We start from the raw sequence: 26,658 nt of genomic DNA on the forward strand, positions 1-26,658 counted from the left end.
TTCTGAGGTCCTGAGCGCTCTGGAGCAGGTTTTAATCAAGGATCTCTCTGTACTTTGCTCCATTCATCTTTTCCTTGATCCTGACTAGTTTCCCAGTCTCTGCTGCTGAAAAACATCCCCACAGCATGATGCTGCCACCACCATGCTTCCCTTTAGGGATAGTGCCAGGTTTCCTCCAGACGTGACGCTTGGCATTCAGGCCAAAGAGTTCAATCTTGGTTTCCTCAGACCAGAGAATCTTGTTTCTCATGGTCTGTGAGTCTTTAGGTGCCTTTTGGCAAACTCCAAGTGGGCTGTCCTGTGCCTTTTACTGATGAGTGGTTTCCGTCTGGCCACTCTACCATAAAGGCCTGATTGGTGGAATGCTGCAGAGATGGTTGTCCTTCTGGAAGGTTCTCCCATCTCAACAGAGGAACTCCAGGGCTCTGTCAGAGTGACCATCGGGTTCTTGGTCACCTCCCTGACCAAGGCCCTTCTCCCCCGATTGCTCAGTTTGGCTGGGCGGCCAGCTCTTGGAAGAGTCTTGGTGGTTCCAAAATTCTTCCATTTAAGAATGATGGCGACCACTGTGTTCTTGGGGACCTTCAATGCTGCAGATTGTGCCTTGACACAATCCTGTCTCGGAGCTCTATGGACAATTACTTCAACCTCATGGCTTGGTTTTTGCTCGGACATGCACTGTGGGACCTTATATACGTAGACAGATGTGTGCCTTTCCACACCATGTCCAATCATTTGAATTGATCACAGGTGGACTCCAATCAAGATGTAGAAACATCTCAAGGATGATCAATGGAAACAGGATGCACCTGAGCTCAATTTCGAGTCTCATAGCAAAGGGTCTGAATACTTAAGTAAATAAGTTATTTCTGTTTTTTAATTGTCATACATTTGCAAACATTTCTAACAACTTTGTCATTATGGGGTATTGTGTGTAGATTGATGAGGATTTTTATTTATTTTAATCCATTTTAGAAGGATTAAAGGGGCCTGAATACTTTCCGAATGCACTGTATAGTGTAGAGCAGGGGTGTCAAACTCATTCCATGGAGGGCCTGGTGTCCGCTGGTTTTTGTTTTTTCCTTTCAATTAAGTCAGAGACAACCAGGTGTGTGGAGTTACTTACTAATTAGTGGCCTTAATTCAATCAAGGACAAGAGAGGAGCGATAACCCGCAGACACTCGGCCCTCAGTGGAATGAGTTTGACACCTGTATTATGGCTGATACGTAAAATAAAACTTAAGCACAGGAAGCATAGAAATAGAGGATATAGAACTGATCTACCACTTCTTAGACTTGCTATCGATGAGAATGACAGTTCTATAACTCACATTTCTATCTGAATTTGGTCAGGTTGCCCAAAATGTTACATATTGCAGCTTTAAGGTTAGGGTTGGGCATTAGGGTTAGCAGTGTGGTTAAGGTTAGGGTTAGGTTTAAAATCAGATTTGATGACTTTATGGCTGTGCCAGGTAGTGACCAGTGCAGTGCTGCCTCCAGAACAAGATTTATGAGGAAAAATGCTAACCTGCCTACATACAGGTGATTACACAGAAAGTTAGGATGGAATGAATTGGAAAAATAGGCAGCGTCTACACGGGCAGCCCAATTTTGATCTTTGTTCACTAATTGTTCTTTTGAACAATCAGATCAGCTCTTAAAAAGAGCTGATGTGAAAATATCTGATGTGATTGGTCAAAAGACCAATTAGTGGAAATTATTAAATTAAAAATAAAAGTTTCTTTAGGGATAGTCTCTTAGGAATTGTATGTAACCATACATGTCCCATTATGGACATATTTGTCACTATAATGGCCTGAGCTGAGCTGAAATGCAGTAGAAAGGTATAAGAAGGGGCTTATTCAGTCATTGGGCCCTTGTACTTACGATAAGGCCCCCGTGCACCCCGCTGCCCCTCAGGTTGGGAGCGTACTCCGCCAGGTCCACCGAGCGAAGCCACTCCATCACCCTGTGGTTAGACCACTGAACCACCTCAGAGGGAGACGTCTTGTTCTAGTAGGAAATAACACATGTCTTAGCAAACACAACTACATACGTGTGTAAATGGAAGAATTCCTACAAACGTGCACATGCACATGTCTCACCTCATCCCCAGGCCTTCTCTTCAGGCAGTTGGGGTTGAACTTGTTGACGTGGAGGACGTGGATAGCACACTTCACACTGAGGTGATGGAGCTGACTGGTCACTTTCAGGAACAAGAGGTTGTTCTGAAGGAAGTGAATCAAATATGTTGTGCATGTTTTTTCTTTTTTGTACTGGATTTAACTACACTCCTAGGAAAAAAGGTGCTCCATAGGAGAACCCTTTGAAGAAGCCTTTAAGGTTCCAGGTAGAACCCGATTGGGTTCCATGTTGAACCTTTTCTCCAGAGGGTGGAACCCATGGAACCCAAAATGAGTTCTACCTGGAACCAAAAAGGGTTATTTTATGGGGACAGCTGAAGAACCCTTTTGGAACCCTTTTTCTAAGAGTGTAGGAAGTCCCTTGAGATCTCTTTTTCGAGGGAGACCTGAAAGCCTTATGAATTATATACAGTAGCTGAGACACAACTGTGAGACAAAAACTACGATGAAAACCGATGGATGTACTTACCACTGTCAAGTACTGAAGCATTCTGCCGTCTACCCTTCCCTGGTGAAACTGATCCTTGTACTGAGGTAAACCAATATCATCAAGCCAACCTTTGAGGATAAACCACATAACAACCAATTATACTGGATCGATTACACCGAATATAGCACCAAGTTTGCTGAATGTTGAGTGAATATGTTGATGGCCTCTACTGTGTCCTACATACGTGTGACCCAGATGTGGTCCAGTTCAGATGATTTCTCTGTCAGTTTGGTGCTGAACGACTTCAGGGCCAACTGCAGCTTCTTTCTGTGCAGTGGATTCTTAATCCCCATCTCCTGATATCAAGATAAGAATGAATCCAGGTTATGAGCACACTATTTACTCCAAAGTGAGTGCTGCAAATGACAGTTTTAGTAACTGGATTTGGAGTCACTTGGCACACTATTTCACAATTGTGATCAAGATTCAAACAAATTAGTTTGCCCTGCTAGTTTGAGAGCCGCCTACATATATTGATATGACGTTTGGTACAGGAACCTGTCAAATGCAACCAAAAAAAATAACATAGCTGAAACATAGCTCCAAACTAGCTCAAAACAACAACAAAGGTTGAGCAACAAGATGTGAAAGACGGAACGAAATGACGTCTTGAGAACTAGACAGGTAGAACTAAATGGCGATGAGAATGTTGCAATGACTAGACAGGTAGAATGATTGGAGGGGACGAGCTAAACATTGCTTTGACAGCCATACTGATGGAGATTATACAGTGTGTTGTTAGAGGAACACCCAGCTAACACAGAACGTTCCCGGAAGGATGTCCTTGCATTATTTGACAAATAACTTTCCAACAGCGTTCTGGGAACCAAAATAAGTTAGCAGAGTAATTTGTGTGACTGTACAGTGTGTACCTTCTCTAAATCCTGTGGTGAGGCAGAGAGGAGAGTTTGCCCGCTGTCGGCCCAGTGTCGGGCCAGAATCACATACTGGCCCAGCCCATACTCTTCCAGCCAGCAACACACCTGCTCCGGAGTCCACTTGGAGAAGGGCGTCTTCAGATCCCTGCAGGAGAGGACAGACAATTGATTGGATCATCAAGACTGGAATATTTTGGAATTCCTGCTCATCTAATTAAGACATTGGCTTTTTTTGGTATATTCTTGGTCACATGCACGTTTAAGATAATACACTGTATTTTATGATAGTGTCCGTCCCATACCGCACAGAGGTCAATGTCTCTCCGGCCCGGGCCAGGCGAGGGCCGGCGGTGGCTCTCAGTCCCCCCCTCTTAAACTCTCCAGGCTCAAGGTCCTCTCCCTGCAGGCTGCCAGACTGGGTCTTCCTTATCCTTGGGTAGAGGAGATAGAACACATCAGTACCTTTGCTAGGCCACCACCTCTACCCAGAATGACAAATATCAGATCGTCTTCCATTTATACCAATAGTCTCTGAATAAATATCTCTAAAAAGATCTTCAGCAGTGTGCCCTTCGTGTGTGTGTGTCGGCTGTACAGGTACTCACTTTCCCCAGAGCTTCTTGATGCCCCGGTGGTTTTTCTTGTTCTCTGGAGAGACAGGGGACTGCTGTCCTGAGTCCACTCCAGACGACAGGGGAGACAAGTCTGACAGCGTGGACTCATCCAGTCTCTCCGACTTTCCTGTGAGAGCAGCATATGGAGTTTTAGTAAGTACTGTAATCTATTTAAAACTGTCTTCATCATTTAAGTCATTGTTCTATTAATTGAAGTAAGTCATGCAACGCTTCAAGGACACTGTATTTCTTCAATTCCTTAGGGTCTAAAGTTGAGGTATTATCCATGCAGGACCCACCCATATCAAACAGATCATGCTTTCCACAAGATCCTGCTGTGCCAAAGGTTAGGCAAGCGAAAAGTGAAACAGGAAAGCATTAACATTGTTAGTGCGCTCCAGCATTTTCAGCTACATTACACACAAAATGTAAATGTTGTCTTAATGGATGCCAATTCAAATCTTTGAAGACAAATGAGTTTTTTGCATATTTAATAAACATGTTTAATACACTGAAATTAAATGATGGTCTGAGGCGAATGGGATGTCAAGTTGCATCTATATTTGTTTACAGTGTATGGTTAAGCCAGATCAGCCATGGTCTACCTCTGTGCACACACGCCTCACGTGACGACGCCTAAGTAGCCCTGCTCTTGAGGTTAATGTAAGCTTTGTGCACTGCAACACCACTCACTGATGCGAGAGAAAAGAGCCAGGCATAATCGGAGATGCCTCTCTCTGACTCACTGAGGGTCTTACTCCCTCCAACACAGGCTGGAGTTATCAACTTTAAGTCACAACTTTAATCCATAGTGAAAACAAGGGCCTGGTGCTTTGACATGCATGGGGCTTCTGTCTGTGAGTAGTAGTACGGTACCTAAAGCTGGAGCACTGGCACTCCTGCAGCGGTCTTCAGCCATAATACAAGCAGAAAGCCACGCAGAAAAAAAAAAAAGAGGACAGCAGAAACAGTACAACAGCAAGTGGAAGATTAGTACAGAGTGAGCGAGAATGCAGAGGATAGCCACCCCATGCAAACCGAACACATTGTGAGAGAAGAGTGGAACAGTGCAGTTGTTAAAACAAACCATAGAAGTGTATTTATTCAATTTATAATATACATCCATGCGAAGGTTTTGTTGTTATTTGTTGTTTGAAACATTCCAGAAGGCTGTTTGATAAAAAGGACAAGCAGCAGTGTTTTGAGATGTGACTTACTTAGGTGGAACTCACTGTCCTCGCTATCGTCAGGGGACAGCTGGTCTGGTGTAGAATACTGCTCTCGATCCCCATTCATGTCAGGTCGAGACAGCTTCCCTGGTAGGGTCTGATATTTGTTCATTTCCATGTGCTGATTCTGTGGGGAGAGGGGGGGGGGGGCATGGTTACAGGCAAGTCACGGGTCTATTCAAATGGAATTAAATGGCATCTGTTGACATTAGATTACAGTTGAAATGCTGCTAAATTACAGAACAGAATTTGAGAATCAGATTTATATTTTGTCCTTTTATGACTATATCATTGTTAATTCGATTGGAATGCCAATGGAGTCACAAGTGTTCAGGAGACAACAGACAAAAGGCCAATTTCAAAAGCCTTAGGGGCATCTAGAGTATGATCGCTACTACATTTGACAGTTTCGGCTGAACCCGTGGCTCTGTTCCGGTCAGATAGGAAAGTTAGCTTGTGAGAGATTAAGGGTTAGTGGTGGTGAGATCATGCAGTAGAAAATACCTCTGAAACCGGTTCAACTGGTTGACCCACCACTACATGCTACAGGAGGGGGGAGCGTGCATGTAACGAAGAGAACACACACACTGTTAGTATAGTAATGTTTCGACATCATCAACGCAACAACAGTCTTAGAATACATGCACAGTACCGTTGAAAAGCTTGGAGTCACTTAGAATTGTCCTTGTTTTGGAAAGAAAAGCAAATTTTTTTGCCCATTACAATAACGTCAAATTGATCAGAAATACAGTGTAGACATTGTTAATGTTATAAAGGACTATTGTAGCTTGAAAAAGTGGATTTTTTATGGAATATCTACGTAGGCTGACATAGGCCCATTATCAGCAACCATCACTCCTGTGTTCCAATGGCACGTTGTGTTAGCCAATCCAAGTTTATCATTTTAAAAGGCTAATTGATCATTAGAAAACCTTTTTGCAATTATGTTAGCACAGCTGAAAACTGTTGTCCTGATTAAAGAAGCATTAAAACTGGCCTTCTTTAGACTAGTTAAGTATCTGGAGCATCAGATACCCATTTGTGGGTTCGATTACAGGCTCAAAATGGCCAGAAACAAAGTACTTTCTTCTGAAACTCGTCAGTTTATTCTTGTTCTGAGAAATGAAGGGTATTCCATGCGAGAAATTGCCAAGAAACTGAGGATCTCGTACAATGCTGTGTACTACTCCCTTCACAGAGTTGTACGAGATCTTCAGTTTCTTAGCAATTTCTCGCATGGAATATTTCTGATCAATTTGATGTTATTTTAACATACAAAAAATGTGATTTTCTTTAAAAAACAAAGACATTTCTAAGTGACCCCAAACTTTTGAACGGTAGTGTACGTGTTTAGCTGTTTTTGTTAGGATAACAGTCATCAGAAGCTAAATGGTTATGTATTTCTGTTAGAGCACGCATAACGTTTCTAATGTGTTTGGTCAATTACAAATGAAGCACATGCTGCATGTCTAAGATGGATATATTGTCATCGTAAAGTTAAATCAAAATACAGAACAATCTACTTTTGGAAAGCTCATATTCCGAGCTAGCCATTTAAAAAGGATGGTCCCCTGATCTAATTGAATCTGAACAACCCTTTAACTGGAACAGCACAGGCAAAATCCTAGAGGACAACCTGGTTCATTCTGCTTTCCAACAGACAGCTGCAACATCGAGAGCATCCTGACTGGTTGCATCACTGCCTGGTACAGCAATTGCTCTGCCTCTGACCGCAAGGCACTACAGAGGGTAGTGCGTACGGCCCAGTACATCACTGGGGCTAAGCTGCCTGCCATCCAGGACCTCTACACCAGGTAGTGTCAGAGGAAGGTCCTAAAAATTGTCAAAGACCCCAGCCACCCCAGTCATAGACTGTTCTCTCTACTACCGCATGGCAAGCGGTACCGGAGTGCCAAGTCTAGGACAAAAAGGCTTCTCAACAGTTTTTACCCCCAAGCCATAAGACTCCTGAACAGGTAATCAAATGGCTACCCGGACTATTTGCATTGTGTGCCCCCTCCCCCAACCCCTCTTTTTACGCTGCTGCTACTCTCTGTTTATCATATATACATAGTCACTTTAACTATACATTCATGTACATACTACCTCAATTGGGCCGACCAACCAGTGCTCCCGAACATTGGCTAACCGGGCTATCTGCATAGTGTCCCACCCACCACCCGCCAACCCCTCTTTTACACTACTGCTACTCTCTGTTCATCATATATGCATAGTCACTTTAACCATATCTACATGTACATACTACCTCAAACAGCCTGACTAACCAGTGTCTGTATGTAGCCTCGCTACTTTTATAGCCTCGCTACTGTATATAGTCTGTCTTTTTACTGTTGTTTTATTTCTTTATCTACCTATTGTTCACCTAGTAGAACCCTTTCTACAGAGGGTTCTACATAGAACCCAAAAGGGTTCTATCTGGAATGAGAAAAGGTTATTCTAAGGGGACAGCTGGTAAATGAATGAAAAATGACAGCTGATAAATGAAAATGGCGCCGGAAGAAATGGCAGCAGTTCTACGGGCTCCCAACCAATTGTGCTGCTGCTTTATGTTTCACTGTCTTTTTACTGTTGTTTTTATTTCTTTACTTACTTATTGTTCACCTAATACCTTTTTTGCACTATTGGTTAGAGCCTGTAAGTAAGCATTTCACTGTAAGGTCTACACCTGCTGTACTCAGCGCACGTGACAAATAAACTTTGATTTGATTTGACACTGGGAGACAAATTCAACTTTCAGCAGGACAATAACCTAAAACACAAGGCCAATTATACACTGGAGTTGCTTACCAAGAAGACATTGAATGTTCCTGAGAGGCCTTAAAAAAGAATGATGTGCAAATATTGTACAATCCAGGTGTATAAAGCTCTTAAAGAACTTACCCAGAAAGACTCACAGCTGTAATCGCTGCCAAAGGTGATGTATTGACTCAGGTGTGTGAATTCTTATGTAAATGAGATATTTATGTATTTCATTTTCAATACATTTGCCAAAACTTCTAAAAACATGTTTTCACTCTGTCATTATGGGGTATTGTGTGTAGATGGTTAACAAAACAAATCTATTTCATGCATTTTGAATTCAGGCTGTAACACATCAAAATGTGGAATAAGTCAAGGGGTATGAATACTTTCTGAAGGCAGTGTTCAAAGCTGTCATCAAGGCAAAGGGTGGCTACTTTGAAGAATCTAAAATATTAAATATATTTTGATTTGTTTAACTTCTCTAGGGTAGGGGGCAGCATTCGGAATTTTGGATGAAAAGCATGCCCAAATTAAACTGCCTGCTTCTCGGGCCCAGAAGATATGATATGCATATAACTGATAGATTTGGATAGAAAACATTTAAAAGTTTCCAAAACTGTTAAAATAGTGTCTGTGAGTATAACAGAACTGATTTGGCAGGCGAAAACCTGAGAAAAATCAATTCGGGAAGTAGTTTTTTTTGTTGGTTTTGTAGTTTTCTATTCAATGCCATTACAGTATCCATTGACTTATGACTCAAACTGCAGTTCTTATGCCTTCCACTAGATGTCAACAGTCTTTAGAAATTGTTTCAGGCTTGTATTCTGAAAAATGAGGAAGTAAGAGCAGTCTGAATGAGTGGACCCTAAAGTGTCACAGAGCTTTTTCATGCGCGCGACCGAGAGAGTGCCTTTCTTGTTTACCTTTTATATTGACGACGTTATTGTCCGGTTGAAATATTATCGATTACTTAGGCTAAAAAGAACCTGAGGGTTGAATATAAACATCGTTTGACATGTTTCTATGAACTTTACGGATACAATTTGAATTTTTTGTCTGCCTGTTTTTTATTTAATTTAAATGTTACCCCCTTTTTCTCCCCAATTTCGTGGTATCCAATTGTTAGTAATTACTATCTTGTCTCATCGCAACAACTCCCGTACGGGCTTGGGAGAGATGAAGGTCGAAAGCCATGCGTCCTCCGAAACACAACCCAACCAAGCCGCACTGCTTCTTAACACAGCGCGCATCCAACCCAGAAGCCAGCCGCACCAATGTGCCGGAGGAAACACTGCGCCCGGCCCGCCACAGGAGTCGCTGGTGCGCGATGGGACAAGGATATCCCTACCGGCCAAACCCGCCCTAACCCGGACGATGCTAGGCCAATTGTGCGTCACCCCACGGACCTCCCGGTCGCGGTCGGCTGCGACAGAGCCTGGGCGTGAACCCAGAATCTCTGGTGGCACAGCTAGCACTGCGATGCAGTACCCTAGACCACTGCGCCACCCGGGAGGCCCTTGTCTGCCTGTTTTGACTGCGTTGGAGCCTGTGGATTACTGAAGAAAACGCGCGAACAAAACTGAGGTTTTTGGATATAAAGAGACTTTATCGAACAAAAGGAACATTTATTGAGTAAATGAATGTCTGCTGAGTGCAACCATATGAAGATCATCAAAGGTAAGGGATTAATTTTATCTCTATTTCTGACTTGTGTAACTCTTCTACTTGGCTGGTTACTGTTTGTAATGATTTGTTTGCTGGGCTATGTTCTCAAATAATCGTAAGGTATGCTTTCGCCGTAAAGCATTTTTAAAATCTGACACCGTGGTTGGATTCACAAGAAGTTAATCTTTAAACCTATGTAAAATATGTTTTGTTTTCTGAATTTTTATAATGAGTATTTCTGTATTTGAATTTGGCGCCCAGCAGTTTCACTGGCTGTTGAAGAGGTGGGACGCTAACGTCTCACGTACCCTAGAGAAGTTAACACTTTTTTGGTTACTACATGATTCCATATGTGTTATTTCATAGGTTTGATGTCTTCACTATTATTCTACAATCTAGAAAATAGTAAAAATAAAGAAGAACCCATGAATGAGTAGGTATGTGAAATTTTGACTGGTACTGTATATAAATATAAATAATCATATACACGGTGGGATCCCACTTCTTTTTAGTTTTTTCTTCTCCTGTTTATATGTGTATACTGAATGTATTATTACTTAAACTGTTATGCATTTCTTACTGTTGTTTTTCTTTTGAGTGGCAGCCTACGGGTTCATGTTTTATAAAGTAATACATTTAAATGATGTACCTGTAATTTAAATAATGTACCCCCTGAACAAAAAATGACAAAACAAATAAAAACTTGGTCAAAAAAATATATCAAATAAACACAGAAAAATCATGAAACCTTTGGTAACGATCCACTTTGTAACTCCTCCAGGCTACTTGAAAGCATCCGTGGTTGGGACCTATTGAGAAAAACAACATTGAAACCAAACTAGCAATACAACACTATAGTATTTCAAGTTGGGTTAAGGGCTGGCCTCTCCACAGTAGATTTCTGAGTTGGCAGTGGTTGGAAGCGGCCTGTGGTCTTTGGGATGCCCTACCTCTCGGAGGAGATTGTGGGTAATGTGATGTGACAGGCTGGGCTCTACAGGAGAGGGGGTCTGTGGGGGCTGTTTGTGCCAGGCGGGGACATCACAGTGACAGGGTCACTCACAGCCACTTTAGTGGGCCCCTAATTAAAGACAACCAAAACAACGAGCGGGCCTGGCTGTCACACCCACACAGCCTCAGCTCTACTTACCATTCTCCGTTGTAGTAGCAGCCAGCATCACTCTGGGAGACCATCACCATCGACGTCTTCAGGGAGGTCTGGATACTGCGGCAGCTGGGACACAGGGACAGGTCCAATATAACACGGTCAACCTGAGGGAGCACGGCTGGGGCACAAGGGGTGTGTGTGTGTGTGTGTGTGTGTGTGTGTGTGTGTGTGTGTGTGTGTGTGTGTGTGTGTGTGTGTGTGTGTGTGTGTGTGTGTGTGTGTGTGTGTGTGTGTGTGTGTGTGTGTGTGTGTGTGTGTGAGCGAGTGGGCTTGCACGTGTGTGGGTGTACAGGGGCACAAGTGCCTTTTATTCACGTTCGGTCAACCTCTCCCAAGGACGTCTCATTTCAACAACAACAATACAAGCCCGTTGGGGACCTCTTCCTCCATGTGTGTGCAATCAGTGGTTGTCAGCTGGCTTGTTTATTTACCTGGAGTCCAGCTCTTTCTGGAAGGACGAGGGAGACACTAACAGGGGAGAGGAGCCTCTAGAAGACATCTGGGTAGGGCGATATCACACAGACACACTTTAGAGCAAGAGTTTAAACACTTTGAGTATGCACACTAAATAGTCTGCTAATACACCGGCATGGTATACGAGAGCAGAGGATTGGAGTGTATTACTAGTCAGAGTGTTAGTACTATTCAATGAAAATATGATGAGTGGGTGAGTACTTGAGAAATGCAAGGTTGTAGTTGTACTGTGTTGTGTGTTCCACAGAGGAGGAGCAGACAGAGCTCTCTTACCGCTGACCGGATGATATGTGAATGAGCTTTATGGGTGATAGCCCTCATCTTCAGACTCCCACTCAGTTCCTCCTCACTGCTCCCAACCAGGAGCTTCTCACTGGACACTAAATACACCCACACACATTCAGAATTTATTCAATGCCTCTTCAACATTCTTGGAATTATTTATTTGAAAAATTTCAAGCTCTCAGCTTGAGTATATGAAAGCAGTGAGTGTGTATCACCTTTGAGTAAGTGTGTATAAAAGCAGTGAGTGTGTCTTATCTCTGGGAGGGAGTGTTTATAAGCAGTGAGTATATTACCTTGAGTGAGGGCCATCACCTCCTTCATCTTCCTGTACTGGCCCAGGAGAACAGTCAGCTCCTCTATGTGACGGTCCTGACACAAATAGAAAGGACTTTAATAACATACCTTCACTTGTACAACTTCAAGAAACTAGAATATGACACATTTACTTACTTTCTCATAGTTAGTTGCTACCAAAGACTCCATCCCCATTTTCAACCTTTGCAATTCTTGGTCTGAAAACAGAAAAGAAAATATATTTTTGTGACTCATGAGAGTAATTATGTTTAAATATCAACTGTTCATAACTCCCGGGGTTAAAGCAAAAACAAATCCCATGACTGAAACTGAAGTCGATCTCAGATCGATTGTCTGCGGGGCCAAGTTAACCTTTTATGTAAAGCAGTAATGACCATCATGCTTTTAGGGAAAGAGGATCATTTTGTACATGTATTACACTGCGAGTTTGACCAATTCCAGTCCCATTTGTTAGGGGGTCCGGGGTACTCCCAGGGAAAGGACATTCTACTCCAAAATAAATGTAAAAAAATGAGGATGCTGACACCATCTACAACATATTTTCCACCTCCAGAAATGAGCCCAATAACATATTGGTCAAAATTACGTTAAAATTATTTTTACATATTGGACCATGTATATAGCATTATTTATTTATTTATGCCGCGCGCAATTTTAGGAGTAGAGAAATAAACGTGGTAGCAATGGAAAGCTGGTATCCCCCTTTTTTTTTATAACAAAGGCCAAAACTTCTTTCAAAAGTATTTTTCCCCCGCAATTGCATTAAGAATTGTTCTGCATTGACTGCTTGTCAGAGTATGTTTCTCTCCCTATGGCTCTCGCAACTTGAATGTGCCTTCAGAGGAACATTTATCTTGCATAGAACACAGTACAACAAGCCGACTAGGTAAATAGGTCAACTATTCTACTATGGGGCGGTCTGATTTTGTTTTAATAATAACATTACATGGCAAAAATAGTAGCACTGGAAAGTTACATCCTGAGTGATAAAGTAGAAGCTTTGGATTACTTTGCCAGCAGCTACAGTAGGCTTTTTGAGTGTCAGCAACAATCATGTATGTTAGCTCAGTGCACACAGCGTAACAGAGAAAATAAAATATTTGGGAATATATTTCGTAGAACAGACATGCTTCTCTATTAGGCCATTTCATCTCCAATGTTCTCATGGGCGTGGGTGTGAGGATGTGTCAGAGCTCCCCCCCCCCCTATTCTCCCCTCTGCAGCTGCCGGGGCTGATGGAATGGGTGTGACAGACATGACAGCATGCCAGCGTGGGTTATACAGCACAATAGAGAGGCAGTGACGGCGGAGCAGCATTGTACCAGGGCCACAACTGCAGGAGCTTAGAGACTAGAGACTTACATTTGTCTGTCAGCTGTCTCCTATACACCTCCTCTACTGCAGGGGGCAGCATAGAGTAAAGAGACAACAGTGGAGGGGGTAGAGAGAGGGCATTTGATAGGTATTGTATTATCTGAATGAGGCACCACATGCAGATGACTAGCTGGATCAAATTAGCTTGGTATAATTCAACCTCTAAATATGTATCATTAGTTCGTATTATCAAATGTCAATGTTCAAAGTTTCCCCCTGCCCTGACAGTAGAATAAGCATTAGTGGATGGTATTTAGTTTGAGGTGGACACCTGAAATAATGAAAGTTTGCGTTAAAATAGCCAGTCCCTGGTATTACTGATGATGTATGTTTGACAGGTAAAGTTACCTCTCTCTGGGTTCTCATTGGTCATTGGGCCTCTGGAGACCAGCTGGCTCTGTAGGCCCTCAATCGCAGAGTCTTTGGAGGCCAGCATCTGCTGTAGGTCTGCTATCTCTGCCTGAGAGGGTCACGGTCAATGGAGTGATACAAGTTAATACTGCATGTTTACAGTCACATTATGACATTAGGTCTCATACAGATATATGTACAAGGTGGCAAGACAATTATGCCTTCCTCAAGGAGAAAAGCATGAGAGGGGTGTGGTTAGGGCTGTGGCAGTCACGAAACTTCGTCAGCAGGTGAATGTCAAAAAAATAACTGTCAGTCTCATGGTAATTGACAGTTAATTAACATAAACACATTTAGCATCTCCTGGCTTCCACACAAGCCACTGATGCAGACCTTTGGAACATCTACATTTGAAAAAGTCTAATAAATCCATGTAATATAGCCAACACCTTCACAATAAATCCATTGTTTATTTTAGACAGGTCTAAGAAGCATGATATGAAGAAAATGTAGTCTATTTCAGAAGGACAGAACAACATACTCTGAGTTGTCCTCATGTTAGGTCCTGATCTGGCTATGCCAAATGGCTGTGGGCTACTCTACTGTAGTTCATTTAGCAGACAAGATTTGCTTAGAATTCCGCTGCATTATTTTATAGTATGAAGAATACAATTGAACAAAGCTGAATAAAATACAGAGGATATTTTCTGCAAACGGTTTTAGGGAGTGCGCACATGCGGCTATTCTGTTTGAGCGGTTAACAAAGAAATCGGTACTCCTATATGCTTAATTTTGAGTTATTAATGTAACTTTAGTTGTTCTACAAATGTTGGGCTATATGTTTTCATTTTAAAAATCTTGTAAGGCTGCATGATGAGACTCTAATGATGATTTTTTTTTTAAGTTGCTTGAAAGTCATGTGCTCTGCTTTGTTCTGTACACACTACATCAGTCACTCATTCACAATTTGACAAGCACTTGATAATGCCTAGAATTTCACGGCGGCATTCCCTTTGTGTGGCCGTAATGCACCCTAAAAAAATCCATGCCTTTTGCAGCCGGCCAGTGGCCATTGTGGCCTTCGTCCTGAGCATTCCAAATCACCTCTCACTCACATGGCTCTCCATCACGTGATCGGGTCTTTCTCATATGCTACAAGTGAAGACAGACACATCGGGGATGCAACTGAACTGTCCACATTTACTTTTCGTCAGCCAACAAGATGAGTAGGCCTAACGAACAACAAAAGCACTAGCCTATGTCAATCTAATATCCCCCATAGTGTAAAAGTCGACCTATTCTATTCTGTGCAAGAATTAAATATTCCAAACACAGTCTGGGACAGTTGTGGGATGCAATAGATCCCATATTAATGTGCTTAATTTTAAGAAGTTATTTGGCCAATTTAGTTAATACCAGCCAGGTAGGCTATACTCCTGTTGTAAATATAAGCAATGTGCTTAATATTAGGAAAGTTTAGAAATAAATATAGCAGGCCTAGCCTATAGAAATAAGATGGGAAACTCCTCTTTTTAGTAGAGGCCCTCACTCTGTTTTCTCGCGCAATTGCATAGCCTATAGAAATGTTGCGCAACATGAGCTCATGGGCTCTCATGAAGCATTACATTTGATTTTCGATTACATTTGCATTGATGCCAGATTGCATAAAGGGACAATAGAGTGCTGAGTACCAGGCAGTTAGCAAGTTTGGAAGGGTAAATGATCAGCAGTAGGATCAGAGCTTGGAGAAGCCTAATTACGTGACTAAACGGTCATGTGGAATTTGACTGCCTTCATGACTCGTGACCGACGGTGTGGTGGTAATACGGTCACCGCAACAGCCCTAGGTGTGGTGCATAATTCCTGATAAAAGACACAGTCCACATTCAAATTCGTAACATATTGTGCAAATTGGATTCGTAACATACTGTATCATACATGACGTAGAACAACAAAAACGGGGAACCGTTTTGGCTCGTGAGCACCACTTTCAAAACTACTGGCTGAAATTATACAAAGGTTTTGGAGCATCGCTTTAAGTCCCTAGTGGGGTAGGGAGAACAAACAAATACTGATCAATTCAAGTCAATAAAAAGCTCTGTGTTTCAAAGACATCTATTCTAGTCGAACAAAGCACTTTAAACACAAGGGGGCCATATTTGCGATCAACCATTTTAATGTAAACAGTTTCAAAATGGGTATTAGCCAATTAAAATCAAGGATTTATTTGCACGTGACAGAACACTAAATTGTAGCTGGTCCCATCAGATAACATGGCACACATTAGCCCTATGCTAACTTCACCAGGTGGCAGTGATTATATCCTGCAACAAATTCTTCATCATCTAAGATCTTAGACTTTATATCCACCAACCAATGGCATTTCTTAAAATAGGTCAGCGCTGGCCACTAGAGAGATATTTAAAACCACTGGTCTGTAACAAAATGTCCTAACGTGAGACAAACTGTTACCGTTTCCGCATATATGACAAAATCCCATGTTTCTTCCTATCGTTTCACACCCATTTGTGTGCTTTCACAGCAATAAAGATGTAGGTGGATTATAGAACAAGTACGTTTATATTCGTACATCATTAAAAAAAGATGAAGACGCTTGTGGTCTTGTCAAATAGCTGTAATTGACCCTTACTGCTATCACTAATTGGTGGTGTGTTCCACTAAGGCGGTAAGCCCAGAGACTTATCTCCCAGTGTCTCGTGGAAAGCAGACTGGACCAGCTTTTCCTCTAGGATTTTTGCTTGTGCTGAGCTCCATTCCGTTTCTTTTTTATCCTGAAAAACTCCACAGTTCTTAACAATGACAAGCATACCCATAAGATGATGCAGTCCCCACTATGCTTGAAAAGTAATGTGTTGTATTGAACACTTCAGGACAAAAAGTTAATTGCTTTGCAACATTTTTTGCAGTATTACTTTAGTGCCTTGTTGCAAACAGGATGAATGTTTTGAAATATTTGTATTCCATACAGGCTTCCTTCTTTTCACTCTGTCAATTGGGTTAGTATTGTGGAGTAACTACAATGTTTGTTGATCCATCCTCAGTGTTCTCCTATCACACTCACTCCCTGAGCGGTTGCCTTCATCTCCGGCAACTGAGTTAGGAAGGACACCTGTATCTTTGTAGTGACTGGGTGTATTGATACACCATCCACAATGTAGTGAATTATTTCATCATGCTTAAAGGGATATTCAATGTCCACTTTTTTTTAAACCCATCTACCAATAGGTGCCATTTTTTGCGAGGCATTGGTCTTTGTGGTTGAATCTGTATTTGAAAATCACTGCTTGACTGAGGGACCTTACAGATAATTGTATGTGTGGGGTACAGAGCCGTGGTAGTCATTCAAAAATCATGTTAAACACTATCATTGCACACAGAGTGAGTCCAAGCAACTTATTATGGGACTTGTAAAGCAAATGTTTACTCTTGAACCTATTTCCGCTTGCCATAACAAAGAGGTTGAAGGATTATTGACTCAAGACATTTCAGCTTTTCGTTTTTTATTAATTTGTAAAAAGTTCTTAAAACATCATTCCACTTTGACATTATTGGGTACTGGGTGTAGGCCAGTGGGAAAAAAATCTCAATTTAATCCATTAATAATTCAGGCTGGAACAGAACAAAAGTGGAAAAAGTCAAGGTGTGTAAATACTTTCTGAAGACACTATAAGTGTAGCCTACACGTCTAGTGTCTTCAGAAAGAGCTAATGAAGCTAAGAGCTAATGAAAGAGTTAATGAGCTAACTGAGCTAATGAATTATGGACTAATGCGCATACGCTTCTAACTTAGGTTACACATCTCGAACTAGTCTGACTTCATTGTTTTGTTGTGAATTTATGCACCTGGCATCCCTGCTGCCTCGGCTATTCCTCTTAAATCTTATGGCGTCCCAGAAAAAGACAATCAATAGGCCTGATCAATACCTTTGCGTGCCCGGGGATCGCAGAGGAACGCACAGATCTGCCATTTCATAATCTGTAAACTTTTTTTTCTTGCACTTTGACAGGTAAATATTTATAGCTCTAATATTTAGCTAATGAATGGCCTAATATCAAGCTAATATTTAACTTCTTACTTCGGCTACACATTGCTTGCCTCTCTTTTCCAGCTGTTACCACTTTATTAATAGGCCTACAGCTTGCACTAGGATGTGTTGATCAGTTGATTGACAGGTGTACTGTAAAATGTTAAACTTTCCTCTAGTGTGGATGCTCACCAACATGGGTTCGAGTCCAGACTCGCGATAAACTTCTTAAAATAACAGTTACTGCGAACTGCAATCTGTTGGTGTTTGTTCACTGTATGGACTTCCGGGTTGGAGCGAGTAGTCGCATTTCGCTTCGCTCCACAGGTAGTATTACATTACATTTCATTTCATTTCATTACAGTACAACGGTTTGATTTGTTTGATCTTAGCATTTTTTTCTTAGCTAGCTACATAGCCGTCTTTGTATCAAAGATAATTGTGTAGCTTAGAGTAATTATCGAGGTTAGCTAGCCAGCTATTTTCGTCCTAACGTTGTCAACACTGCTAGCTAGCCAGCTAGCCAACTTCTACCGAAACATTACAACGGAACGATTTGATTAGTGTAGTGTTAGCTAGCTACATATTTGTCTTTGCTGTCTTTGTATCTAAGATAATTGTGTAGTTTAGAGTAATTATCTAGCCAGTTATCGAGGTTACCTAGCCAGCTACACTTTCAAACAAAGTCAGCTAGCCAGCTATTTTCGTCGTCCTAACGTTGTCAACACTGCTAGCTAGCCAGCTAGTCAACTTCTACCGAAACATTACAACGGAACGATTTGATTAGTGTAGTGTTAGCTAGCTACATAGTTGTCTTTGCTGTCTTTGTGTAGTTTAGAGTAATTATCTAGCCAGTTATCGAGGCTACCTAGCCAGCAACACTTTCAAACAAAGTCAACAACGCAGCCACTGCTAGCTAGCCTACTTCACCAGCCAGCAGTACTGTATCATTTAAATCATTTTAGTCAATAAGATTTTTGCAACGTAAGCTTAACTTTCTGAACATTCGAGACGTGTAGTCCACTTGTCATTCCAATCTCCTTTGCATTAGCGTAGCCTCTTCTGTAGCCTGTCAACTATGTGTCTGTCTATCCCTGTTCTCTCCTCTCTGCACAGACCATACAAACGCTTCACACCGCGTGGCCGCTGCCACTCTAACCTGGTGGTCCCAGCGCGCACGACCCACGTGGAGTTCCAGGTCTCCGGCAGCCTCTGGAACTGCCGATCTGCGGCCAACAAGGCAGAGTTCATCCCAGCCTATGCTTCCCTCCAGTCCCTCGACTTCTTGGCACTGACGGAAACATGGATTACCACAGATAACACTGCTACTCCTACTGCTCTCTCCTCGTCTGCCCACGTGTTCTCGCACACCCCGAGAGCTTCTGGTCAGCGGGGTGGTGGCACTGGGATCCTCATCTCTCCCAAGTGGACATTCTCTCTTTCTCCCCTGACCCATCTGTCTATCGCCTCCTTTGAATTCCATGCTGTCACAGTTACCAGCCCTTTCAAGCTTAACATCCTTATCATTTATCGCCCTCCAGGTTCCCTTGGAGAGTTCATCAATGAGCTTGACGCCTTGATAAGTTCCTTTCCTGAGGATGGCTCACCTCTCACAGTTCTGGGTGACTTTAACCTCCCCACGTCTACCTTTGACTCATTCCTCTCTGCCTCCTTCTTTCCACTCCTCTCCTCTTTTGACCTCACCCTCTCACCTTCCCCCCCTACTCACAAGGCAGGCAATACGCTTGACCTCATCTTTACTAGATGCTGTTCTTCCACTAATCTCATTGCAACTCCCCTCCAAGTCTCCGACCACTACCTTGTATCATTTTCCCTCTCGCTCTCATCCAACACTTCCCACTCTGCCCCTACTCGGATGGTATCGCGCCGTCTCAACCTTCGCTCTCTCTCCCCCGCTACTCTCTCCTCTTCCATCCTATCATCTCTTCCCTCTGCTCAAACCTTCTCCAACCTATCTCCTGATTCTGCCTCCTCAACCCTCCTCTCCTCCCTTTCTGCATCCTTTGACTCTCTATGTCCCCTATCCTCCAGGCCGGCTCGGTCCTCCCCTCCTGCTCCGTGGCTCGACGACTCGGAAAGCCGAGCGGAAATGAAGGAGAAGTCGCCTCCCTGCGGACCTGGCATCCTTTCACTCCCTCCTCTCTACATTTTCCTCTTCTGTCTCTGCTGCTAAAGCCACTTTCTACCACTCTAAATTCCAAGCATCTGCCTCTAACCCTAGGAAGCTCTTTGCCACCTTCTCCTCCCTCCTGAATCCTCCTCCCCCCCCCCCCCCCCTCCTCCCTCTCTGCGGATGACTTCGTCAACCATTTTGAAAAGAAGGTCGACGACATCCGATCCTTGTTTGCTAAGTCAAACGACACCGCTGGTTCTGCTCACACTGCCCTACCCTGTGCTTTGACCTCTTTCTCCCCTCTCTCTCCAGATGAAATCTCGCGTCTTGTGATGGCCGGCCGCCCAACAACCTGCCCGCTTGACCCTATCCCCTCCTCTCTTCTCCAGACCATTTCCGGAGACCTTCTCCCTTACCTCACCTCGCTCATCAACTCATCCTTGACCGCTGGCTACGTCCCTTCCGTCTTCAAGAGAGCGAGAGTGAGAGTTGCACCCCTTCTGAAAAAACCTACACTCGATCCCTCCGATGTCAACAACTACAGACCAGTATCCCTTCTTTCTTTTCTCTCCAAAACTCTTGAACGTGCCGTCCTTGGCCAGCTCTCCTGCTATCTCTCTCAGAATGACCTTCTTGATCCAAATCAGTCAGGTTTCAAGACTAGTCATTCAACTGAGACTGCTCTTCTCTGTGTCACGGAGGCGCTCCGCACTGCTAAAGCTAACTCTCTCTCCTCTGCTCTCATCCTTCTAGACCTATCGGCTGCCTTTGATACTGTGAACCATCAGATCCTCCTCTCCACCCTCTCCGAGTTGGGCATCTCCGGCGCGGCCCACGCTTGGATTGCGTCCTACCTGACAGGTCGCTCCTACCAGGTGGCGTGGCGAGAATCTGTCTCCGCACCACGTGCTCTCACCACTGGTGTCCCCCAGGGCTCTGTTCTAGGCCCTCTCCTATTCTCACTAAACACCAAGTCACTTGGCTCTGTCATATCCTCACATGGTCTCTCCTATCATTGCTATGCAGACGACACACAATTAATCTTCTCCTTTCCCCCTTCTGATAACCAGGTGGCGAATCGCATCTCTGCATGTCTGGCAGACATATCAGTGTGGATGACGGATCACCACCTCAAGCTGAACCTCGGCAAGACGGAGCTGCTCTTCCTCCCGGAGAAGGACTGCCCGTTCCATGATCTCGCCATCACGGTTGACAACTCCATTGTGTCCTCCTCCCAGAGCGCTAAGAACCTTGGCGTGATCCTGGACAACACCCTGTCGTTCTCAACTAACATCAAGGCGGTGGCCCGTTCCTGTAGGTTCATGCTCTACAACATTCGCAGAGTACGACCCTGCCTCACACAGGAAGCGGCGCAGGTCCTAATCCAGGCACTTGTCATCTCCCGTCTGGATTACTGCAACTCGCTGTTGGCTGGGCTCCCTGCCTGTGCCATTAAACCCCTACAACTCATCCAGAACGCCGCAGCCCGTCTGGTGTTCAACCTTCCCAAGTTCTCTCACGTCACCCCGCTCCTCCGCTCTCTCCACTGGCTTCCAGTTGAAGCTCGCATCCGCTACAAGACCATGGTGCTTGCCTACGGAGCTGTGAGGGGAACGGCACCTCCGTACCTTCAGGCTCTGATCAGGCCCTACACCCAAACAAGGGCACTGCGTTCATCCACCTCTGGCCTGCTCGCCTCCCTACCTCTGAGGAAGTACAGTTCCCGCTCAGCCCAGTCAAAACTGTTCGCTGCTCTGGCACCCCAATGGTGGAACAAACTCCCTCACGACGCCAGGTCAGCGGAGTCAATCACCACCTTCCGGAGACACCTGAAACCCCACCTCTTTAAGGAATACCTAGGATAGGATAAAGTAATCCTTCTAACCCCCCCCCCCCCTTAAAAGATTTAGATGCACTATTGTAAAGTGGTTGTTCCACTGGATATCATAAGGTGAATGCACCAATTTGTAAGTCGCTCTGGATAAGAGCGTCTGCTAAATGACTTAAATGTAAATGTAAATGTTCACGTCCATCTACCTCAACATTTGTAATTGGCTGATGAAGAATTTGTTCCAGGATGTAATCACTGGCACCTGGGGAAGTTAGCATCGGGCTAACTTCATGTTATCTGATGGGACCAGCTGCAATTTAGCATTCTGTCACGTGTAAGTAAATCGCCAATTTTTGTTGGTTGATAAGCATTTTGAGCCGGATAAACTGTTTAAGTTTAAATCTGTGCTTAAGTTCGCAAGTATGCCCCCAAGGTAACTATCCACACATAGACATGGGCAGGAAACCTTCTCCGGTAACACAGGTTGGAGCAATGGGGGCTGGAACTAGGTACAGCTGAAGACATAGAACTGGAGAATGAGGCCGGATGAAAGCAGAACAGTACACTTCACCACTGCAGTACAAACCCAACAGACCACATGCACATTAAACAGGGAATCTCACTAAGCCAATATAGCCTATAGGGCAGCCTGAGTGGCAGCCTGGAGGTGAGCATGATGATTATCTGCCAGTCCGAACTGACTGGAGCCTGTGTGGAAGTAGTCACTAGTCAATAACTACAGAGACACCTTTAGGAGGTCATGAACTTGGTCAGTGAACTAAACAGGAGACCTAGCGTGAACTTCTGTCTACCGTTCATGACCACACACACAAACTCGTCTCTGCTGGATGAGCACAGTGTAGATATATCCTGTGCACATGGACAACCTGTCTGCAGCCTGAGACGTACATATCGCCCCCTCTACCCCCTTTCCGCTCGCTCTTGCAAAACACGACATTCTGTTATTCCAATGTATATTGGAGTATGCCGAGTTTTCTGTATTATTAGTCATTGGTAAGGGAGGACGGGGGAGTAATAGTGAGCTGTCGGACCGAGTCAATATCAAAAGCATCGCTCCCTCAGTATCTCTCCTCCCTTTTCTCTATTTGTTTGTTTTTCTCTTTCTCTTTCATATATTTATCTTAATTTGTTATTTTTTGAATTTCTCTCATTCTCCCAACATATATAACACAAAGTACATGTCCTTATTTTGGAGGAATCTTTTATATCATTCCACATTCTTTAACTAAATGTATAAGAAAATAACATCTGAGCTCTAATCTAAAGTGACTTAAAAAGGGTACGTCAGAGGTGTTCCTCATATGGATTCCGTACATTTAATAGTCATACAGGTGACAATACTCCTAGTAAACTCTACCCAGAGGATCTCAGTAGAACCACCTGAACCTGTATGGGATTGGGTGAATGAGATTCCACAACCATGGGGATTAACAAGAGGAGGAGAGGAAGAGGAGGAGGAGGAAGAGGGACAGGTGCAGACGAAGGAGGAGGTGGAGCACAACTAGAGCAGAAGGGGAGGAGAAGGAGGAGTCAGCACGAGAGGCGGTTTAGGGGTGAGGAAGAAGAAGAGGCACCTGAGCGGTCCGCCATCGCTCCTCCCAGTGCTGCTTCTCTACCTGAGTGTGCTCTACAGTGAGCTTCAGGCTAGAGAGCTTGGACAAGAGCGACTGGTAACACACATGGAGAGAGTAAGAGATAGACAGCTAGAGGGAGAGAAAGCCAGAAGGAGTGGATAGTAAGCTTGAAGATAGGAACAAAGTTTCTCTCCAAAATTGGGGCTGCCAAGAGCAACAAAGTACATAATGAGGCAATAACATTGCATTCGGAAAGTATTCAGACCCCTTGACTTTTCCCACATTTTGTTAGGTTACAGCCTTATTCTAAAATTGATTAAATAGTTTACTATAGTTTACAGACCCTTTACTCAGTACTTTGTTGAAGCACCTTTGGCAGTGATTACAGCCTCGATTCTTCTTGGGTATGATGCTACAAGCTTGGCACACCTGTATTTGGAAGATAGCCTAGTGGTTAGAGCGTTGGACTAGTAACCGAAAGGTTGCAAGATTGAATCCCTGAGCTGACAAGGTTCAAATCTGTCGTTCTGCCCCTGAACAAGGCCATTAACCCACTGTTCCTAGGCCGTCATTGAAAATAAGAATTTGTTCTTAACTGACTTGCATAGATCTTCTCTGCAGATCCTCTCAAACTCTGTCAGGTTGGATGGGGAGCGTTGCTGCATAGCTCTTTTCAGGTCTCTCCAGAGATGTTAGATTTGGTTCAAGTCTGGGCTCTGGCTGGGCAACTCAAGAACATTCAGAGACTTGTCCCGAAGCCACTTCTGCATTATCTTGGCTGTGTGCTTAGGGTCATTGTCCTGGGGAAGGTGAACCTTCGCCCAAGTCTGAGGTCCTGAGCGTTCTGGAGCAGGTTTTCATCAAGGATCTCTCTGTACTTTTCTCCATTCATCTTTGCCTCAATCCTGACTAGTCTCCCAGTCCCAGCCACTGAAAAACATCCCCACAGCATGATGCTGCCACCACAATGCTTCACCGTAGGGGTGGTGCCAGATTTCCTCCAGACGTGACACTTGGCATTCAGGCAAAAGAGTTCAATCTTGGTTTCATCAAACCAGAGAATCTTGTTTCTCATGGTCTGAGAGTCTTTAGGCTCCTATTGGCAAGCTCCAAGCAGGCTGTCATGTGCCTTTTACTGAGGAGTGGCTTCCAAATGGCCACTCTACCATAAAGGCCTGATTGGTAGAGTGCTGCAGAGATAGTTGGCCTTCTGGAAGGTTCTCCCATCTCCACAGAGGAACTCTCGATTTTTGTCAGAGTGAACATCAGGTTCTTGGTCACCTCCCACTTCTGCCATTTAAAAATGATCGAGGTCACTGTGTTCTTGGGGACCTTCAATGCTGCAGACATTTTTCAGTACCGTTCCCCAGATCTGTGCCTCGACACAATCCTGTCTCGGAGCTCTACGGACATTTCTTTCGACCTCATGGCTTGGTTTTTTCTCTGACATGCACTGTCAACTGTGGGATGTTATGTAGACAAGTGTGTGCAATTCCAAATCATGTCAAATCAATTGAATTTACAACAGGTGGACTCCGATCAAGTTGTAGAAACATCTCAAGGATGCAATGGAAACAGGATGCACCTGAGCTCAATTTCGAGTGTCAAAGCAAAGGTTCTGAATACTTATGTAGATAAGGTATTTCTGTTTATAGATTTTTAGCAACAATTTATAAAAAAACTCTTTTCACTTTGTCATTATGGGGTATTGTGTGTAGATTGATGAGGAAAATCATAAATTTTTTAATAAGGCTGTAACGTAACAAAATGTGGGAAAAGTCAAGGGGTCTGAATACTTTCCGACTGTACCGTATGTGTTCAAAGGAAATTGGAATATTAATAAGCAAAAGTAACTAAATAACTAAAGTGGGTGTCACAAAGTGCCATGTGAATAAACTAAACTGACAGATAATTAGTGAACTATGAAGAAAAAAGGTGACAGAAGTGATTTTTACCTTTGTGGCCTTTAGTTTTTTCTCATACTGCAATTTCTCCCCCTCCAGCTCATCCACTTTACTCTTGAGAAACCGGAGTTCTTGCAGGAAGCCCTGGGAATAACACAGAACATATTGTAATGTTTTAGTTGAAAATAACTGTCCCTTTGATGTAAAATCTCCAAACTAAAAACACCATGCTCTTCACTGTGCCTTCCACACACAAAAAAATGTCTCCACAGTCAAAAACCAGTGTTAGGATATAGACATTGTTCTCTCAGTTTATAAATGAACATGTTACACCAAAAAGTAGAAGGGAAGGTTTTCAAAATCCCAAGTAGTTTGTTCCCTTAACAGCCGAAAACACAGTGCAGTTAAAAAGCGAAACCTCCACTTCCCAGGAAACACAGCAGGTTTTAATATGTGACCAGTCAGTCAGTCCCCTATACTGTACTCAGTATGGATGGCTCAGACTATTTAAAATGACCAATGTTTATGGCCATTATCTGTCAGTTAACTAGTCTGGTTGCCAGTTTGTTATAGCATCAATTAGGCACATTATAAAAAGTTGTGTCTAGACTGAATATTGTAACAAACTGGCAACAAGAATATAAAGTTTCTTTGAAAATGTCATAAAGTCATAAAAAACATGTTAACAATGAATCTCTCATGTTTAGAGACAGGGTAGTTAGTAACGTAAGCCATTAACCAAGCCTAGTACTTGGAGACAGTGACCAGCAAACCTTGGCTGCATTAATAAGATGACCCATGGATATGCAAACACACCACACCACTTAAAATGAGTAACGCAGATTGAGATAACACCTGGACATGGAAGCAAACAGCACACGTGAAAACCACAGGATTCCCACACACTGGAGTAGTAGAGGTAGAGACGTCAGACACTGTAGGAGAAGCGGTTAGTGTTAAAGCCTGTAGAGGATTCCAGAGGGGTAAGGAGGACAGGGGGTTAAGAGAGACGTGGGAGTGCGTCCATTTGGTTCAGAGAGTCTGCCTACATTCTGTCCTCCACAGCGACAGCAAAACTCCTCCACGTCAGAGCCAACCAAGCCCACGTCGGGGCACTGGTCGTAGGCCTTGCGGGCACCACTCTCCCCCTGGGCCTCCATGGCCCGTTTCTCCATGATCCGGGTATGGATCTCCTCCTGAAACCTACACATCTGCTCCTGGAGCTCGCTAATCAGATTTACCACACACTGTGAGAGGGGAAAGAAAATACAAAACAGAAAACGGAGAAATAATAAAAACGTTTCAAAATAATATGCACTGTTGTGAGTTAAATGTTTTTATGTTTTTTTTATTTTTAATATGTGACACGTAACAGAAGTGGTTATTACTAGGATGAG

The 26,658-nt window shown here is 43.5% G+C and overlaps 1 protein-coding gene across 5 annotated transcripts in view; it reads right to left on the bottom strand.

Annotated features, from left to right (window-relative positions):
* LOC120054129 (liprin-beta-2-like) overlaps window positions 1-26,658 on the bottom strand; it is a 119,404-nt gene that overhangs the window by 8,446 nt on the left and 84,300 nt on the right. For 3 of the 5 annotated variants that reach the window (XM_039001539.1, XM_039001538.1, XM_039001542.1), the window contains 18 exons: window positions 26,311-26,508; window positions 25,313-25,405; window positions 13,749-13,860; window positions 12,162-12,223; window positions 12,005-12,080; window positions 11,700-11,806; window positions 11,384-11,451; window positions 10,935-11,018; window positions 10,533-10,593; window positions 5,861-5,899; window positions 5,345-5,483; window positions 4,119-4,254; window positions 3,816-3,944; window positions 3,508-3,658; window positions 2,820-2,931; window positions 2,615-2,703; window positions 2,107-2,229; window positions 1,889-2,014 (listed from right to left, as the gene is read on the bottom strand). In XM_039001539.1, the coding sequence (XP_038857467.1) occupies window positions 1,889-2,014; window positions 2,107-2,229; window positions 2,615-2,703; window positions 2,820-2,931; window positions 3,508-3,658; window positions 3,816-3,944; window positions 4,119-4,254; window positions 5,345-5,483; window positions 5,861-5,899; window positions 10,533-10,593; window positions 10,935-11,018; window positions 11,384-11,451; window positions 11,700-11,806; window positions 12,005-12,080; window positions 12,162-12,223; window positions 13,749-13,860; window positions 25,313-25,405; window positions 26,311-26,508 (1,905 nt within the window). The remainder of the gene's footprint in view (window positions 1-1,888; window positions 2,015-2,106; window positions 2,230-2,614; window positions 2,704-2,819; window positions 2,932-3,507; window positions 3,659-3,815; window positions 3,945-4,118; window positions 4,255-5,344; window positions 5,484-5,860; window positions 5,900-10,532; window positions 10,594-10,934; window positions 11,019-11,383; window positions 11,452-11,699; window positions 11,807-12,004; window positions 12,081-12,161; window positions 12,224-13,748; window positions 13,861-25,312; window positions 25,406-26,310; window positions 26,509-26,658) is intronic. The other 2 variants (XM_039001540.1, XM_039001541.1) reach the window with 2 other exon arrangements.

This window comes from Salvelinus namaycush, chromosome 9 (assembly GCF_016432855.1).
Source record: "Salvelinus namaycush isolate Seneca chromosome 9, SaNama_1.0, whole genome shotgun sequence".
Classification (NCBI taxonomy): Eukaryota; Metazoa; Chordata; class Actinopteri; order Salmoniformes; family Salmonidae; genus Salvelinus; species Salvelinus namaycush.